Raw genomic sequence first — 18,184 nt, forward strand, 5'->3', positions numbered from 1 at the left:
AATTCAATTCCAAAGGTTCGCCCCATCATCGGGTACCCTGTTGTCCGGTCTAGACACACACCCGACTTGGGATATCAGCTCGATATCAGGGGATAGATAATTTGGAGACACGAAGATAACGACTTTTCTGGACGTATAAAGTCATATGGTGGAGGTATCTACCGAACAGTCTTCGTTATGGCGAGTTTAGAGTTGATTTTGCTGGTGTTGGCCGTTCTTGGTAGGAAATGGTTTAATTTGCTGAATTTGCTGAGTTCAAACAGCTTCGTTCTCCAGGTTGCACAACCGCCCAGCGATGGCAGGTCGTCACGGACGAGCTGGGTATGCCGCACATGTTCGGAGAAGGTGAGCAAAGTCCGGATCTTCACTTCCAACCAGAGCAAGACATTCGGTTTCTGTTGTACACTCGTGCGAATCCGGAGGTTCCGCACCGTATCGCCAACAATGACCTCGGTTCGGTTACGAGCTCGTACTTCAACGCCAGCCATCCGACCCGGATCGTGATCCACGGTTGGTTAGGTGGGGAGGTGTCCCGGATAAATCGGATGGTCCGGACGGATCTTCTGGAGCTTGGGGAGTTCAACGTGATCTATGTCGATTGGAGTGCGGCGAATCACCCGGATTACCGAGTGTCACGTCGGTTGGTTTATCCAACGGGAATCGCTACTTCGAATTTGATTGACTTCTTGGCGAGAACCAGCGGCTTAAGGAGGGATACCGTGGCGATCGTTGGTCACAGCTTGGGAGCTCACGTAGCCGGTAATGCTGGGAAAGGACAAAATGGAAGACTTCCGACGATTATCGGGTTGGATCCGGCTTTGCCGTTTTTCTCCGGAGAAGATACCATCGACCGGATCCGGGATACCGATGCGGAGTACGTGGAGATTATCCACACCAACGGAGGTGTCATGGGCTTCATGGAACCGATTGGTGACGCTGATTTCTACCCCAACTGGGGCCGTATCCAGCCGGGTTGCGGCGTTGACATCGACGGAGGCTGTGCCCATGCTCGGGCCGTTGATTACTTCGTGGAATCCCTGTGGTCCAGGGTGGGATTCGTTTCAACGCAGTGTGACAGTTTCCAGGAAATCCGCACCGGATTGTGTCCTGGAACTGGCATTACCTCCAGAATGGGCGGAGAACCCCCAAATCAAGGTTCCGAAGCGCCACGAGGAGCGTTTTACGTGGAAACCGCCTCCGGAAGACCCTTTATCACTGGATGCTAACCCCTCCCCCCAAACAAATAAAAAAAAGTATCAAATTGAATAGAAAATCGCTCGACTCCGCAAAACTCGTCATTCGTCAGCGTTAAACAATTTCGCCGTTCCGTTTTTCACTTTCAATTGAAAAGATTTTCCAATTTGAGGTGCACAAAACATCATCCCTCAGCTGTCACGAAACGAGAAGAAAATAGAACAAACCTGGCCATCAATCTTCCCACCAGCATCAGCACTTTCCATTCTTGTGTGTCCTCTTGTGTCGAAATAAAAAAAACGTAGGAAAAACGCTATAAACCTTCCGCTTCCCTCGGGGTGGAGGTGGTGGTGGCCACGAGATTAAGGATATCAATTTTACAGCTGAGCGCACGGGTTGAAAAACGTTGGAAAACGATGACGACGACGACGGGTGGACTTCTTTTTTTTTTTCGAGTGTTTTGCCTCGTGCGGTTTGTCCCTTTTTGTGGCGGAAGAAGTCTTTGGGGTGTTGAGACAAGTGTCGTTCAAATTTGGTGAATTTCATGGATGATAGTTGAATGTACTTTAAATGTGTGTGAATCAAAACTGATGAATGACAAAATTATGTAAAGATCGCTGAGTTTTTTTCTTCTGTCGGCACATGGCCGATCTATTAATTAATTCAAAATATTCACTAATTTTTTCAGGACTTGATTAAATCAGGCAAGAAACATGAAGTTTGGTAAACAGTTCAGACTTGATTATCCGAAGTCCTCAGATAAAATTCACTTCGGACAATCGAATCACGATTTTGTTTTTCGTTGACCTATAATGTGCCGTTGAGCTCATACATGATCCCCAGCAAGATTTAGAGTTATGTAGGAATTTGTAATCCAAGATGGTAGACAAAATGGCTGGTGATGAAATAATGAGAAAATATATTTCATAACGTAATAGAGCGTTTCTTTGAGATTTCGGTTATTCAATTTTTTGTATTTTTTTAATCCGGCTGAAACTTTTTTGGTGCCTTCGGTATGCCCAAAGAAGCCATTTTGCATCATTAGCTCGATCGTATAATTTTCCATACAAATTTGGCAGTTGTCCATACAAAAATGATATGTGAAAATTCAAAAATCTGTATCTTTTGAAGGAACTTTTTGATCGATTTGGTGTCTTCGGCAAAGTTGTACGTATGGATGAGGATTACACTGCAAAAAAATGATACACGGTAAAAAAAAGATTTTTAATTTCACTCTTTATCACTTAAACTTGATTTGCAAAAAATACTATTTTTGCAATTCTGTCGTGAAACTACTTACTTTTTCTGTCATTCTTGAACGACGAAATAGCCTACTTTTCTGTACCAAAAATAACAGAATCGAATAGCAACACTTTTCAAAATAAATGCTGAAAAGTTCTACTTTTCAGCACTCAAATGGGTGCTGAAAAGTTGAACTTTTTTTTGCAACTTGTTGCATAAACTACTATTTTATTTTTTTTTATTTTCTGATATGTTTTTTTTGATCGACTTGGTGTCTTCGGCAAAAATGTAGGTATGGATATGGACTACACTGAAAAAAATGATACACGGTGAAAAAAAATTGGTGATTTTTAATTTCACTTTTTGTCACTAAAACTTGATTTGCAAAAAAATACTATTATTTATTTTTTTGAGTTTTTGATATGTTTTAGAGGACATCAAATGCCAACTTTTCAGAAATTTCCAGAATGGGCAAAAAATCTTTGACAGAGTTATGATTTTTTGAATCAATACAGATTTTTTCAAAAATTCGAAACATTAGGAAAAGTCTCACCCAAATAACCCACCATTTTCTAATGTCGATATCTCAGCAACTAATGGTCCGATTTACAATGTTAAAATATGAAACATTCGTGAAATTTTCCGATCTTTTCGAAAAAAATATTTTCAAGAATTTTTAAATCAAGGCTAACATTTCAAAAGGACGTAACATTGAATGTTTGGACTGTTTCAAATGTTAGTCTTGATTAAAATTTTTGAATATATTTTTGTCGAATAGATCGGAAAATTTCACGAATGTTGCATATTTTAACATTGTAAATCGGACCATTAGTTGCTGAGATATCGACATTAGAAAATGGTGGATTATTTGGGTGAGACTTAGAAAACATAAATTTTCCTGTTTTTAAACCTTTCAATGGCAATATCTCAGCAACTAAGGGTCGTATCAACAAAGTTCAATAAAGCAAAATATAGAGAATTTTCAGCTTTTCAAAAATATTTTTTTCAAAGGTGGGCAAACATGGACACTAATTTTAAAACATGAAAAATTGCGACTTTTTTCAAAAAAGTTACCTAAAAATGGCTATAACTTGAAAACGATGCACTTTATCAAAAATTGACTGAAGTACTTTTTGATTGCAAATTCGATTTTATATCGAAAACTAATGTTGAAAAATTTTTGCGACCAATATTTCGATTTTTTGAAAAAATCTGTATTGATTCAAAAAATCACTCGGTCAAAGATTTTTTGCAAATTCTGGAAATTTCTGAAATGTTGGCATTTGATGTCCTCTAAATCATATAAAAAAATAGTTTTTTTTTGCAAATCAAGTTTTAGTGACAAAAAGTGAAATTAATAATTTACCGTGTATCATTTTTTTCAGTGTAGTCCATATCCATACCTACATTTTTGCCGAAGACACCAAATCGATCAAAAAATTCCTTCAAAAGATACAGATTTTTGAATTTTGACATATCATTTTTGTATGGACAGCTGCCAAATTTGTATGGAAAATTATATGAAAGAACTAATGATGCAAAATGGCTTCATTTGGCATACCGAAGGCACCAAAAAAGTGTCAGCCGGATTAAAAAATACAAAAATTAAAATTAAAGATAAAAGACCGATTCCGTAGAGAACTGCTCTTTTGCTTTTTTGAACTCTGTTGATACGACCCATAGTTGCTGAGATATGGTCCGATCTACAATGTTAAAATATGAAACATTCGTGAAATTTTCCGATCTTTTCGAAAACAATATTTTCATTTTTTATATCAAGACTAACATTTCAAAAGGGTGTAATATCAAAATTTTTGCAACCAATATTTCGATTTTTTGAAAAATCAGTTTTGTTTCGAAAATTCATAACCCGGTCAAACATTTCTTGCCCATTCTGGAAATTTCTGAAAAGTTGGCATTTGTTGTCCTCTAAAACATATTAGAAAATGAAAAAAATTAAATTTTTTTTTTTGCAAATCAAATTTCAGTGATATAGAGCGAAATAAAAATATTTTTTTTAACGTGTATCATTTTTTTCAGTGTAGTCCTTATTCATACCTACAACTTTGCCGAAGACACCAAATCGATCAAAGAATTTCTTCAAAAGATACAGATTTTTTAATTTTCATATAGGGGAGAGTGGGGAGACTTGATCCCCTTTTTTTGTATCGCACATAACTCTGTCAATTACTCACAAAACTATGATCTTTTTGCATGAATTGAAAGCTTAAACATTCATGTATGTTTGCCTAGTAAGGATATATCATCAGATAAACTCTTCGAATCTAGCCAAGCGTTTTAAAAAAATATTTTAAACCGGCATTTTTAAAATGTTAGGGGTAACTTGATCCCCTTTCAACATTTTGAAGAAATCTTAAGCAAAATGTTTCTTATTCATGCAAACTTTAAATTTTCTATTAGTTACAGCAATTTCACATAAAACCTGTACGTTTTTGTTCAAAATTTAACAAGTTTAGTATGTAAAATATTTAAAAACTTAAAATATTATTTTTTAGATCAAAATTAAGCATGTTAACAAAAGCTGGAAATTTTTGTTTACAAAACTTTTGAAAAAAGGTTCAAACTGCAGTGAGTTATGTACAACTATACTAAAGGAAACTAAGTATGAAATCCCAGCCCAATTAATTAATCTTGAGGCTGATTCCAGTGACTGCAAAAAGGCAGGGATCAAGTCTCCCTAAACGCACTTTTTTAAACAATTGATTGTAAAAATAGTATGATGATAAATTTAACATCAAATGCGTAAGGGTTTTGAAGTTGATAAGTTTATCAAACAATTCATATACAAAAAATATTTTTTTGAATATTTTTTTAGTGTTTTTTATGCATATCAGAAAAAGAAAAAAAGATCTCTTGGAAGTTTTTTGCAGCTCGTTTTAGAAAAATGTGTGTAACTCAATCTAAACATTTTTTAATTTTTTTCTTTGTTTTCTACAATGAGTTTTAGTTAATTTCGCACAACTTTCTAGAACAAAGCTAATTGTTTTACCCACATGCTGACGAGATACAGGCTTGGGATCAAGTGTCCCCGGGGATCAAGTCTCCCCACTCTCCCCTATCATTTTTTTATGGGGAGCTGCCAAATTTGTATGGAAAATTATATGGACAAACTAATGATGCTAAATGGCTTCTTTGGGCATGCCGAGGGCACCAAAAAAGTTTCAGCCGGATTAAAAAATACAAAAATTAAAATTAAATTTCGTAGAGAACTGCTCAGTGTAATGATAATATGTATTTGAAAAAAAAAACAGACTTTTATAAATTTGAACAGTACTGCAATTTTTTAAAATAATTCTCAAATGGTGTTCTTTTCCCAAATCCCATTTCAAGTAGTAAGTTTAAAAAAGTTCTTCCCAATTTCATCTCCAACTTTCTCCCAACAATCTTTCGCAAAATTCCATCAAAGAAACTTCCGTTTCAAGACACTGGACTTCTTCCCACTCCCACTTCAGTCTCCATGGCAGCACATAATTATGTCTGATATAATATTTCCCCCCTCCACCCAGTTCTCCAAGTCACAGTTTGCACCACAAACCAACTCCTCCCTGAGCCAAGGCACTGCTGCTGCTGGAAAAGTTTCACCCGGGAAATTAAATGAAACTCGAAAGTTTTTCCTCCTCCACACTGGGGCGTGTGGTGGGCGCTTCGTCTGCTAATAGTTGGCAGCATTTGATAATGTTACGATGAAGGCTGCTGTGTTGGAAATTTGCTGCCTTCTGCTGCTGCTGCTGCAAGTGACAGTAATAGTTTTTAACTAGATTGACTCCCACGGTTCATTGCTCGGCTAAATGGTTGTTGTCATGGGTCAAGGTCAGGGCGGAAACATTATGAGGGAAGTAGCTTCTTCTGGGAATACTTTATTTTGATTATTTTCCCTTTGTATTATTTAAAGAGCCAAGTTGAAGAGGAAAATTCGTTTAAACTTGCCGAATTTTCCTTCGATTTTCCCATCCTTATCAAAAACAAAGAGGAGAAAAATCAAGTCAACAAAAATCGCTTTCCGCTGGTTGATCTTTGTTACGCGATGTAGGCGTCTCGAAATCTCCAAATCTGTGAAGTTTTCATCCCCCCCCCCCTTTCCAACCCCAATAGTGGAAGTCTTCCTCCTCGCCCTTATGGGTAGTCAACCAGCAGTGGAAAATCCATTTTCGGCTTAACGAGTTGTGAGAAATGTTGAGATATGCAAATCTTTTGCGGGGGAGATGCTTTTCCAATCGAGACTGGAAGAGCTTTGCTGTTTGTGCTTTTCTTTCTTCTTTGTTTTTTTATTCTTTTGTTTTTAGTTTTTCCTCTCGGAAAAAGAAGGGACTCCCTCGCCCTAACGAGCGGATCAAACGGAAAAGCAACTTTGACGAGGATGGAAAATTTAGTGCGTCCAAAGTGGGTGAAAGGAGAGAGAGAGAGAGAGCTTTTCCGAGGTGACACTGCGAAAAAAAAAACGAAACTTGACATCAACCCTTTAAATTTCGAGAAAAACTTCGTCATTTTTTAAAGTGTTACATTTTCCCGAGTATGCGAGAAGAGTGATGAATTTGGGGTTAGGTTTGGAATTGTTGCTGGAAGATGGATGCACATCATTAGCTTTGGGGTTGTACCACCACAATCTATTCGGATTTCTTTTTGTCTTACATAATAATCCCTTCGGAGGCGAGATTTGCATGTTGAGCTGCTTGTTTAAAGAGGGAATTTATCGGAATCGGAATCTGAATGGGTGTTCTAGACTGAATGTTGTGGGAAAAGAATTGTTCGGCATTATTTTCCTTAAAATTAAATTTCGTTTGGAATTGTATCTAATAATTTAGCTGTTGCATTGTCTCACAAGCATGAAAATGAAACTCAATTTAGCTCTTTAATATGAATGTGTCTGGTGGGCTTTTTTTAAAAAAAGGAAAGACGTTTCTGACCAAAATAACGACTCATATTTCGTTTAAAATCTTGTTTGCATGTGATTATTTTTAATTAATTTAGCGAGCGACATCAACTTGACAAATATTTACGATTGCCTTAACACAAAAAAAAAACAATCAAAAAATCAACCACTTAGTCGTAACAAACTTCCCAGAACCTCGATAAACCCCACTTAAAACCCAAAACGACCTCCGCATAAGGTTGTTATGGTTTATTTTTAAAACCTACATAGGAGATCAACGCTTTACAACTGAATCCTAACAATCTCCTCAATGCTTTAATAAAACCTTTGTTAAAACCTTGTTAGGAGTCAGGGAAAAATGACATTTCATACGTTTTCATGCGTCTTATGACAAACAGATTTTATTCTGAGAAAAAAAAAATAAGTCTTCGTCTTGCCAAAATTTGCTTTTTTCTATTTTTTCCAGGGTTACCAGGTCAAAACATGAAAAATCTGGCAAAGTATCGATTGAAAATCTGGCAGACGAAAATCTAACAATTCTGAAAGATGAAGATGAGGGAGTACATGAATTAATTCAAAAGTTTGTAGAATTCAGAAGTTTTAACTGATTTATGCTTGGATTTATGTCCTATAAAATGTTGAATTTACATTTATTTTAAGAAAAACTCATTCTGAATTTTTTGGTTTTCAATTAAATTGGCTCATTTTAATCAAAAAGTTGTTCGAAATGGGCATTTAGTAAACAATCTGGCAAAATCTGTCAATATCTGGCACAGAGAAGGGTGAATCTTTATTCTGGCTGACACTTGAAAAATGTGGCATTCCCCCATTATCTGGCAACCCTGTTTTTCTGCCAATATGGCGGTCATTTTTGTTCAATCAGACCACACGTTTAGCGCCATATTTAAGCATTGCTCTTTTAGGAGTTTAAAGTTTAAAGTGAGCTTTTTGCAAGCCGAATGGCACTTGACAGTTGCAACACCCTTGGTTTTAAAGAAGAATGCGATAAAACCGTTTGGCATGGCATTGTCATCTGGTTTTCAAGCCTATATTAAAACTTTCATAAAACTTTAATGGAAGCCAAGCTGCTTTTATTTTCACTAGGTTTTATGTCCGAGGTAGTAGAGCATCCAATTTCCCGTCCCGGGAAAAAAATTCCGGGAATTCCCGGGATTTTCCGGAAAAAAATATTTCCCGTTTCCCGGGAGTTTTTCCAATTTCCCGGGAATTCCTGAAATTCAAGTGAAAGTTAACATTTTCTTAACTTTTTTGAACTAATTTTTGAAAATGCTCAGATAGAAAATTAAGGAACAAAATAACAATTGATCGTTAAAATTTATGATTTTTTCAGATTGATTTCAAATGCAAAACTGAAAATCGAATTTGCTTAATGAAAATAAACTACTGAAACATTACGACTTTGCAACGTAACGAAATTTTTATTTTTTTTAAATATGTCTCGTTTTATGTTCAAACCTGTCCCAAACTTAAATATTATTACAGATTCAGATTGGAATCTTCAACTAATGACTATTGAAAATTAATTTTTAGTCGAACTTTTCATTTGCCACATCGATCACTCCGTGACGTTGGAAATTTCGAACCCTTTTTGGTTTCACACAAATCAATAAGTCATGTTTTAGTTATTATTAACATTCCTTATTGTGAATCCAGCTGTGATTGATAATTGGACCAATAAAAAAACAAATAAATAATTTAAAATGTTCGACTGATAAGACAAAACGAGTCGTTTTTGTCGCTGAAGAATGTGTCTATTACTATTTTAAAAAGAAAAATGGGTATTATTTCATTTCAAAAAAGATATATCTAATTCCTAATTCTGATTTTTTTTTACGTTTTTGTTATTGCGTCCATCCCGGGATTTTCCCTAAACCGGGAATTCCCAAATCCCGGATTTTTTTTTAATTTTGTCCCGGGAATTTCCGAAATAAAAAAAAACATTTTTAGTCTGGAAACTCAGATTTGGTTGTGGAAATTGATGAACAGTTCAGTACTTAGTAATCGATAAGAATTTTAAAGTATTAGCAAATTTGTATTCGGCATATATTAACATTTTTTTGGCTTCTAAGGGAAAATAAATAAAATTTAAGTTAACGGATCCGCAAAATACCTAGCGTTATAAAATATTTTCGATTAAATTTTATTTATTTTTGTAAATATTTATATTTTTTAAAATAGCTAAAAACTGCTGTTCTTGTTCAGATTGAAGTATAGATCATCACCAATTAACAGTATTGAGCTGATTGTTAGCTTGATAAACATAACAAATTTATTGAAAACGTAGATTTTATGACTGTTTCAAAAATTTCCCGGGATCCCGGGAATTTCCGGGATTTCGGACAAATTTTTCTCGTTTTCCGGGAAATTCAAAACCCGGGAAAATTTGACGCCCTAGTTTTTGTTGACCATGATCAATTTGGATGAAAATTGAATTGATAGCAATAGATATTTCAAATAAAATTGTGCAAAATGAATTAGCTCTAAACGAGCAATAGTATTCAAGAAATTTCAGTTTGAAGCTACCATATTTATTGAATGGATAATTATGAAAAAATGGAAGAGTGATTGTGGAATGATGTTAATTTTTCATATAATTTATTTTTTTTGTGCTAGGAGAGGTCATTTATTAAGCTGAAAACCATGTAACACAATAAAACAATCAAAAAATTATAAATAAACAACTTCGTATTGTTTGAAAGGTGCCAAAAGAAAGAAATCATATTTTAAAAACTTGCTGCAAATATTTCAAAAAAATAGTTCCTTCAAGTAAAAAAAATACAAAAACATTTTCTAGGAAAATACAAAAAAAACTTAACTATTTTGTTTAAATGCTGAAACAAGTATGACACATAATATCTAAATGATTTTTTTAAAATGTAAATCTCAATAACACTCTCTCGAACTGGTCACAGAAGCAAGTTTGAAAGAAATGTTATGATTCTAGATTTGAAAGACTCATATTACGTACTGTTCAAATACTTTGATAAAAAATACTTATTATCAAAATTAAAAAAAAAATATTTCCTTGAAGTTGTAAGACATTTTACATGCAGTCAAGTTATTAACACTGGAACGCCCAACGCATTTCCAACTTACACGGACGCCCAAGCCTCCTAAAAAAGGTGGAACGGTAACTTCAACTCGCTGGCAAAAATTACAGATTTGATCAAATTAAGTTCTGCAAAGCTCTAGAATTATCAAGACATCCTTACAAATCACTGGAAAGAAGAATCATCTTGATTGGTTGAGTTATGCCCGAGAACCATTGAGTTGAAGTTACCGTTCCAACTTTTTTGGAGCCTTGGGCGTTGGAATTTTAATTGATCCTAACACTTATTTCAACCATTGAAAACGCTGTCTTGTACAAAGTTGATCAACGGCTTCACCTTAATAAAACTAGATGGTTTTCAAAATGTTACTTGGGATGAGAAGATTCGTTTAAAACTTTTATAATTTGCAAATTTGATTCAATAATACAAATCAACGTATTCAATTTGCATTTTTGACTCTCAACAAATAAATCTATTTTGTATACCGACGCAAAGTTTTTAATTACATTTTTGCAATTATTCAACCATCGCTTCATTTGAACTTTATTTTGCAAAACGCAACGCCACAGACCCGAGTTCCATTATTCCACAATTTTTCCATTTCTGAAAAGCCCTCCAGCCCGGTGCTCATTAGCCTCATCTTCACCCATGCAAATTAGCCACTTCAAATCTGCAAACAACTCGGGGTCCCCGGGAACGGTCGTCACCCGGTCGGTCGCCAGGAAAAACTTTCCTGTTCATTTTTCCCATTTTTTTCCCCCGTAAACTCGTCCACAGCCACTTTCAACACAAAACTGGAAAACAAAAGCCGCTTTTGTTTTCTACTATCTTTGTCCAGAACGAAAAAAAAAAAAAAAACGCAGCAGAAAAAAAGTTCACCTCCGGTCACTTTGAAGAGGTTCCCCCCAGAAAGCTCATCGCCCTTGTGAAAAGTCCAAAGCCTCGCGTATTATTTGCCAGGGTGGTGCCCTTTCTCAACCCCCCTCCTCCCCCTACACAAAGAGACAAACACAATGGCGCCAGGACTTCTCGCCGAGATTTAAACCCCGACGTCGTCGTCCGAAAAAAAGCACGCAAACAGACGCAATTAAAAAGCTTGCCAACCGAAAACCGATTTTCCGATTTTCCGAGCACACAGTCGAGTCGAGCTTGGTGGTGAGACACCCTTGCTTGAAATACGCAGCCAACAGGATTGCAGAAGCCAAGAGGGGTTATTTGAGGCGGGGTCTTGACTCTTGTTGCTCGGTGGTGGGTTTCTCCACTTGAGAGCTAAAGCTTCTGGCCCTTGAAATTAGTGTGCACACCGTCTTGGAGGTCGAAAACCACAGCAGTTGAGTCATAAAAATTTAAGATTTTTTTTTAACTTTTTCACCGGGAAAGAGGAATTTTAGTGGAGAATTTAAAGATTACAGATGTTTCAGTAAATCAATACTAATAAAACTTTTTTTTGGTTGTTAAGATGTAATTAAACTGTAAAATTGCCATACAACATAGTTACAGTGCACAGTGGGCAAAAACGGGTGAAAAAACGGATCTTTTGATGCCGTCAGTTTCTGCCTGTCAAAAGTATCATTTTTAATGTAAAAAATTACGAGGAATATATATAATATATACTTTCAAAATGTAAAAACATTGGCAATTAAAGATATTCGCGAAAAACACATAAAATGGGGTAACTGGGGCAAAATGGGCCCATGCTGACATTTGCCACCAATAAAAATGTCACAAATCGATTCCTCGCGATTTTCTACATAAAATAACATACTTTAAAACTACAGGAAATTACAATAATTCAAGATATTAATGAAAAACACATAAATAAGGGGTAAATGGGGCAAAATGGGCCTTTGCCGTCATTTTCCGCTATGGAGAGTATCACTAATCGATTTCTTGTGATGTTTTACATAAAATAAGATACTTTAGAGGTGCGGCAAACTACGGCAGTTGAAGATATTCGAGAAAAACACCCTAAAAAAGGCAAAATGGGGTAAAATGGACCACTTCCCGTCATTTGCCGCTCATGAGAGTACCACCAATCGATTCCTCGTAATTTTTTACATTAAAAATGATACTTTTGACAGGCAGAAACTGACGGCATCAAAAGATCCGTTTTTTCACCCGTTTTTGCCCACTGTGCAGTGTCATTAAGGCCATCGGCCTGTTGATATTTAAAAGAATACAAATTATCAAGACAAAAATTAAAAAATAATCAATAAGCAGTAAGGAATGAAAAAATACCTTGAAATGAATGAAAATTCAATTTTTACTCAGTTGATTTTAAATGTGCTTCCAGACTTGCTCCAATGGCTCGCCATTTTGGGTGTACCCCATTTGGCATAATGGACATTTGGCATAACGGGTTTTCAAGATGGACGTTTCGCATAATGGACGTTTGGCATAATTGGTCCAAGACATCAGGGACGTTTGGCATAATGGACATTTGGCATAATGGACGTTTGGCATAATTCGTTCAAAAACCATCAAGGACGTTTGGCATAATTATTACTAGCTTGTTTTTTTTTTGTTAAGTATTTGTCATTTTCACGAACGAAAATGTATATTTTAACCTTTTTTATATTACTTTAAGAGATTATCATTTTTTTCCATAAAAAATTAGGTATCTCTATATTTTTTCCCCAATAGTCAATTCTTTCCTTTTTGAATAATTCACAATAAATCTTTTCAATGAAATTTTGATATTTTTATTAAATAATTAGTATAAAGAAGAAAATATCTCTTGTTAGCTTAAGATTTTTCCCTTTCAATATAATTAGCAGTAATTTTTTAAATGAAATTTTCCCTTTTATATGAAATTCATGATGAGAAAAACCACTTCAAATTTTCGACAATTGAGTTTTTATAATGCAATTTTCCCTTCTTTTGATCAAAATTTTACTTGAAGAAGGAAATCTCTAAATAAATTCACATTTTTCCCTTCTTTTTCGAATTTAATCTAAAGAACCCCAGAACTGGGCAGCACTCATCCGACACGAAACTAGCGGAAAGATTCACAGACACAGAGAACACAGTTCTAGATGACCGAGAGAATTATGCCCTCGAGTCCATTTTCAAGAAAAAGTTCATCCTTCAAAACAAAAAGTGTTCTCTACGGGAACTGAACCAGAGACCTTTAATAGACTAACTCAATGACTAAACTGCCTTGGCCACAGCAGCTTGATGACACAAGAGTAGTCAGATTTCGATGTATGACTCTTGTTGCAGATTTACTGTTTCAATTAATTAATTAAATTAATTGTTTTGCAGGTGTGAGTTGGTACCATTATTCTATCGAGTTTAGCATTGAGCTCTCTATAAATTTTGATGGAATTATACTCTCTATCCTGTATTTTGGGTGAATGGATGTCGATGTTGCTTTTCTTTAAATATTTTGCAATTAAGTTTTTTTATTCAATTTTCCCATCATTTTTTTATATTTAACTTGAAGAAGGGAAATTCTCTTATAGATGTTGTCATATAATTTCTGCACATTTTTTCTCGGTTGGTTTAATTTTTGCAATAAAGTTGTTTATGGAATTTTCCCTTCTTTTATTTATTCAATACTAGTCTTAAAGAAGGGACAACTGCCCAAAAAAAAAATGCTGATTATATGTTATTTTTAAGAGAGGTAGGTGAAAAACATAAAAATTTTACGATAGTCAAACATTTAAAGAGTGTCAAAATGTGAATCTTTAAATTTACTTTTCCTTCCATAAGTTGAATTTTATATAAATAAATATAAATGTTATAAAAAATTTCATAATCGAAGTTAATTGTCAAATATTCAAAAAGTATTGTTTTAAGAGATTTAGCCTTCTAAAAGTTGAATTTAAAATAAAAGAAGGGAAAATTTCATAACTCCCTTATTAAGGATGAATATTAAAGAAGAAAAAATTGCATAAAACAATGATTGCAAAATTTTGAAAAAAAAAATGCACATTTTTTGAGAGATTTTACCTTATTTAAGCTTAAAAAAAAAGAAGAACAAATTGCTTTAAAAAAATTAAATGCATTTCGTTAAAGAAGAGCAAAATGTACATACATTCTTTAGGTTGAATTTGAAAAAGGAGGGAAAAGGGTAAACAGTATAAAATCTTTATTGCTTAATTTCAAAGACTGGCAAAACTTACATCACTTTGTTAGGTTGAATTTAAAATAAAAGAAGGAATAATTGAATACAAAAAATTAGCTGCAAAATATTTCAAAAGAAGACAAATCTCAATATTATATATTTATGAAAAAAATGCATTTTATATTTATGAAAAATTGCATTTTCAAGCTTTATTAAGAAAAAAAGGAAAAAAAATACATCTATTGGGAGAAAATGACAAAGATACTAGATTTTTTGAAAACAAAAATCATTTTTAAAGTAAAGTTATCTGCTTAGAAAAAAGGAAAAAAATAGCTAGCAAAAATTATGCCAAACGTCCCTTATGCCAAACGTCCTTGATGGGTTTTGAACGAATTATGCCAAACGTCCATTATGCCAAATGTCCATTATGCCAAACGTCCCTGATGTCTTGGACCAATTATGCCAAACGTCCATCTTGAAAACCCGTTATGCCAAATGTCCATTATGCCAAATGGGGTACACCCCGCCATTTTGGGCTAAGTCATTTCAAAGTATTTAATTGTCCGTAGCCCTCAATTGTGACTGTTTGGATAAAATCTAGATTCGGATTAGAGCAGTTCTCTCAGATGTCGGCATTCGATTTTTTTTTGTATTTTTTAATCCGACTGAAACTTTTTTGGTGCCTTCGGTATGCCCAAAGAAGCCATTTTGCATCATTAGTTTGTCTTTATAATTTTCCATACAAATTTGGCAGCTGGCCAATAGGGTTCCCAGAAAAAAGACCCCCTGCTCCACAAGCGGAAAACGGTTTTTTGGGTTATTTTAAGCATCTGTGTCAATTTTGAGCGAAATTGGATGAGATTAACCCATTGATACCCGAGACTAAAGTTGGTGAAAAAAATGTTTTTCATACAAAAATGTTTTTTTTAAGAGCGAGTCCACGAATAGGGCATACCCCTTTGTATGGGACGTCGTTTGGACCTCACCAATCTGCCTGAAATTTTCAGGGGTTGTTTGTACATATAAAACTAGCATCTGGTCAAAATATGAGCACTCTAGGTCAACGGGAAGTGGGGCAAATCGGGACACAAAGTTTGAAGGTTAAAAAACGTCAAAAATCATAAAATGGCTGTAACTTAGGCAAAATTCAATTAATTTCTAAAATTCAAAATGCATCTGAAAGGGCTTAAAAATGCAACAAAATGCAGGAAGAAGCATCTCAATTAGTTAAATCTAAAGGAAGTTATTGGCATTTTAGTGAAAAAATAGAATAATTTTCAAACTCAAATAAAAAACTGTTCCATCCAGATATCAACTCGGTTCGACCTGCAGCTTGTAGGGGACATCTGGGACTACCATCCGAGACTAAGAACGCTTTGGGTAAGGCAGTTTAACGTATTAAATAGACACTTTTACTTTTAGTGAATTTTTTGGTTGAACATTTTTGCTCGGGGGACCCCTTAGATCAAATTTTTCGGTGATAATTTTATCATATTCGTGTTCCTGAGAAAATTTCACAATAGAAACATGTACAAAAATGTTTATTTTCATCCATTTTAACCCTCTCAAAAATAAAAGTTCAATAAAAACTAATATTCACAGTTATTGAAAATCAAGTTCGTTTCCAAGGATACTAGATGACACCAGAAAAAAAGCAGCTTCTTAATTTTTTCAAACTTTTATTTTTTAGATTTAACCCTCTAAATGGATGAAAATAAACATTTTTATGGATGTTTCTATTGTGAAATTGTCTCAGGAACACGAATATGATAAAATTATCACCGGAAAATTTGATCTAAGGGGTCCCCCGAGCAAAAATGTACAACCAAAAAATTCACTAAAAGTAAAAGTGTCTATTTAATACGTTAAACTGCCTTACCCAAAGCGTTCTCAGTTTCGGATGGTAGTCCCAGATGTCTCCTACAAGCTGCAGGTCGAACCGAGTTGATATCTGGATGGAACACTTTTTTATTTGAGTTTGAAAATTATTCTATTTTTTCACTAAAATGCCAATAACTCCCATTAGATTTAACCAATTGGGATGCTTCTCCCTGCATTTTGTTGCATTTTTTAAGCCCTTCCAGATGTATTTTGAATTTTGAAATTAAATTGAATTTTGCCTGAGTTATAGCCTTTTTAAGATTTTTGACGTTTTTACACCTTTAAACTTTGTGTCCTGATTTGCCCCACTTCTCGTTGACCTAGAGTGCTCATATTTTGACCAGATGCTAGTTTTATATGTACAAACAACCCCTGAAAATTTCAGGCAGATTGCTGAGGTCGATGCGAGATGGGTATGCTTTGCTCGTGGACTCGCTCTTAAATCGCATAATAACTTTTCAGGATCGTGTTTTACAGCTTTGGTATGTTCTACAAAGTTGTAGAACATTAAATTTCCAATAAGAATCACACTTTTGAGAATATTTGGATGGAAATAGCGCACCGTGCAGACCAAACCGTAAGAAACTTGGGGTTTCCATACATCTTTTCGATTTTTCCCATACAAACTTCATCTCCGAGTATCAATGGGTAAATGATGACCGATTTTGCTCATATTTGGCCCAGAGTCCTAAAATAGGTCAAGGAACAATATTCAGCTTGTGGAGCGAGGTTTTGAAAAAAAGTTCCATATTCTGGGCACCCTACTGGCCATACAAAAATGATGTATGAAAATTCAAAAATCTGTATCTTTTGAAGGAATTTTTTTTATCGATTTGGTGTCTTCGGCAAAGTTGTAGGTATGGATATGGGCTACACTGGAAAAAAAATGATACAGGGTAAAAAAAATTTGGTGATTTTTTATTTAACTTTTTGTCACTAAAACTTGATTTGCGACAAAACACAATTTTTAATTTTTTTATTTTTTTAATATGTTTTAGAGGACATCAAATGCCAACTTTTCAGAAATTTCCAGGTTGTTCAAAAAATCGAAAAATTGCTCGCAAAAAATTTTCAGCTTCATTTTTTGATGTTAAATCAAATCTGGAATAAAAAAAAAAACTTAAGTGAAATTTTGATTAAGTGCACCGTTTTCAAGTTAAATCCATAATTAGGTGACTTTTTTTTTTAAATAGTCGAAGTTTTTCATTTTTTAAAATTAGTGCACATGTTTGCCCACCTTTGAAAAAAATATTTTTGAAAAGCAGAGAAAATTCTCTATATTTTGCATTTTTGAACTTTGTTAATACGGCCCTTAGTTGCTGAGATATTGCCATGCAAAGGTTAAAAAACAGGAAAATTGATGTTTTCTAAGTCCCACCCAAACAACACACCATTTTCTAATGTCGATATCTCTCGGACCAAACAATATTACGCCCTTTTCAAATGTTAATCTTGGTTTAAAAAATTTGAATATATTTTTTTCGAAAAGATCGCAAAATTTCACGAATGTTTCATATTTTAACATTGAAAATCGATGTCCTCTAAAACATATCAAAAAATAAAATAAAAGTGAAAATTGTGTTTTTTTGCAAATCAAGTTTTAGTGACAAAAAGTTAAACAAAAAATCACCAAAAAAATTTTACCGTGTATAATTTTTTTTTCAGTGTAGTCCATATCCATGCCTACAATTTTGCCGAAGACACCAAATCAATCAAAAAATTCCTTCAAAATTTACAGATTTTTGAATTTTCATGCATCATTTTTTGTATGGCCAGCTGCCAAATTTGTATGGAAAATTATATGGACAAACTAGTGATGCAAAATGGCTTCTTTGG

At 34.4% G+C, this 18,184-nt stretch overlaps 2 protein-coding genes across 3 annotated transcripts in view; both read left to right on the forward strand.

Annotated features, from left to right (window-relative positions):
• Window positions 1-18,184, forward strand: part of LOC6035666 (prolow-density lipoprotein receptor-related protein 1) — a 360,121-nt gene that overhangs the window by 141,099 nt on the left and 200,838 nt on the right. The gene's annotated exons all lie outside the window — the stretch shown is intronic.
• On the forward strand, window positions 137-1,735 carry LOC6035725 (pancreatic lipase-related protein 2). Its single transcript, XM_001845744.2, has 2 exons — window positions 137-220; window positions 277-1,735. Exons 1-2 carry the CDS (start codon window positions 178-180, stop codon window positions 1,224-1,226), a joined length of 993 nt encoding a protein of 330 aa, XP_001845796.2. The 5' UTR covers window positions 137-177; the 3' UTR covers window positions 1,227-1,735.

This window comes from Culex quinquefasciatus, chromosome 2 (genome assembly GCF_015732765.1).
Source record: "Culex quinquefasciatus strain JHB chromosome 2, VPISU_Cqui_1.0_pri_paternal, whole genome shotgun sequence".
Lineage (NCBI taxonomy): Eukaryota > Metazoa > Arthropoda > Insecta > Diptera > Culicidae > Culex > Culex quinquefasciatus.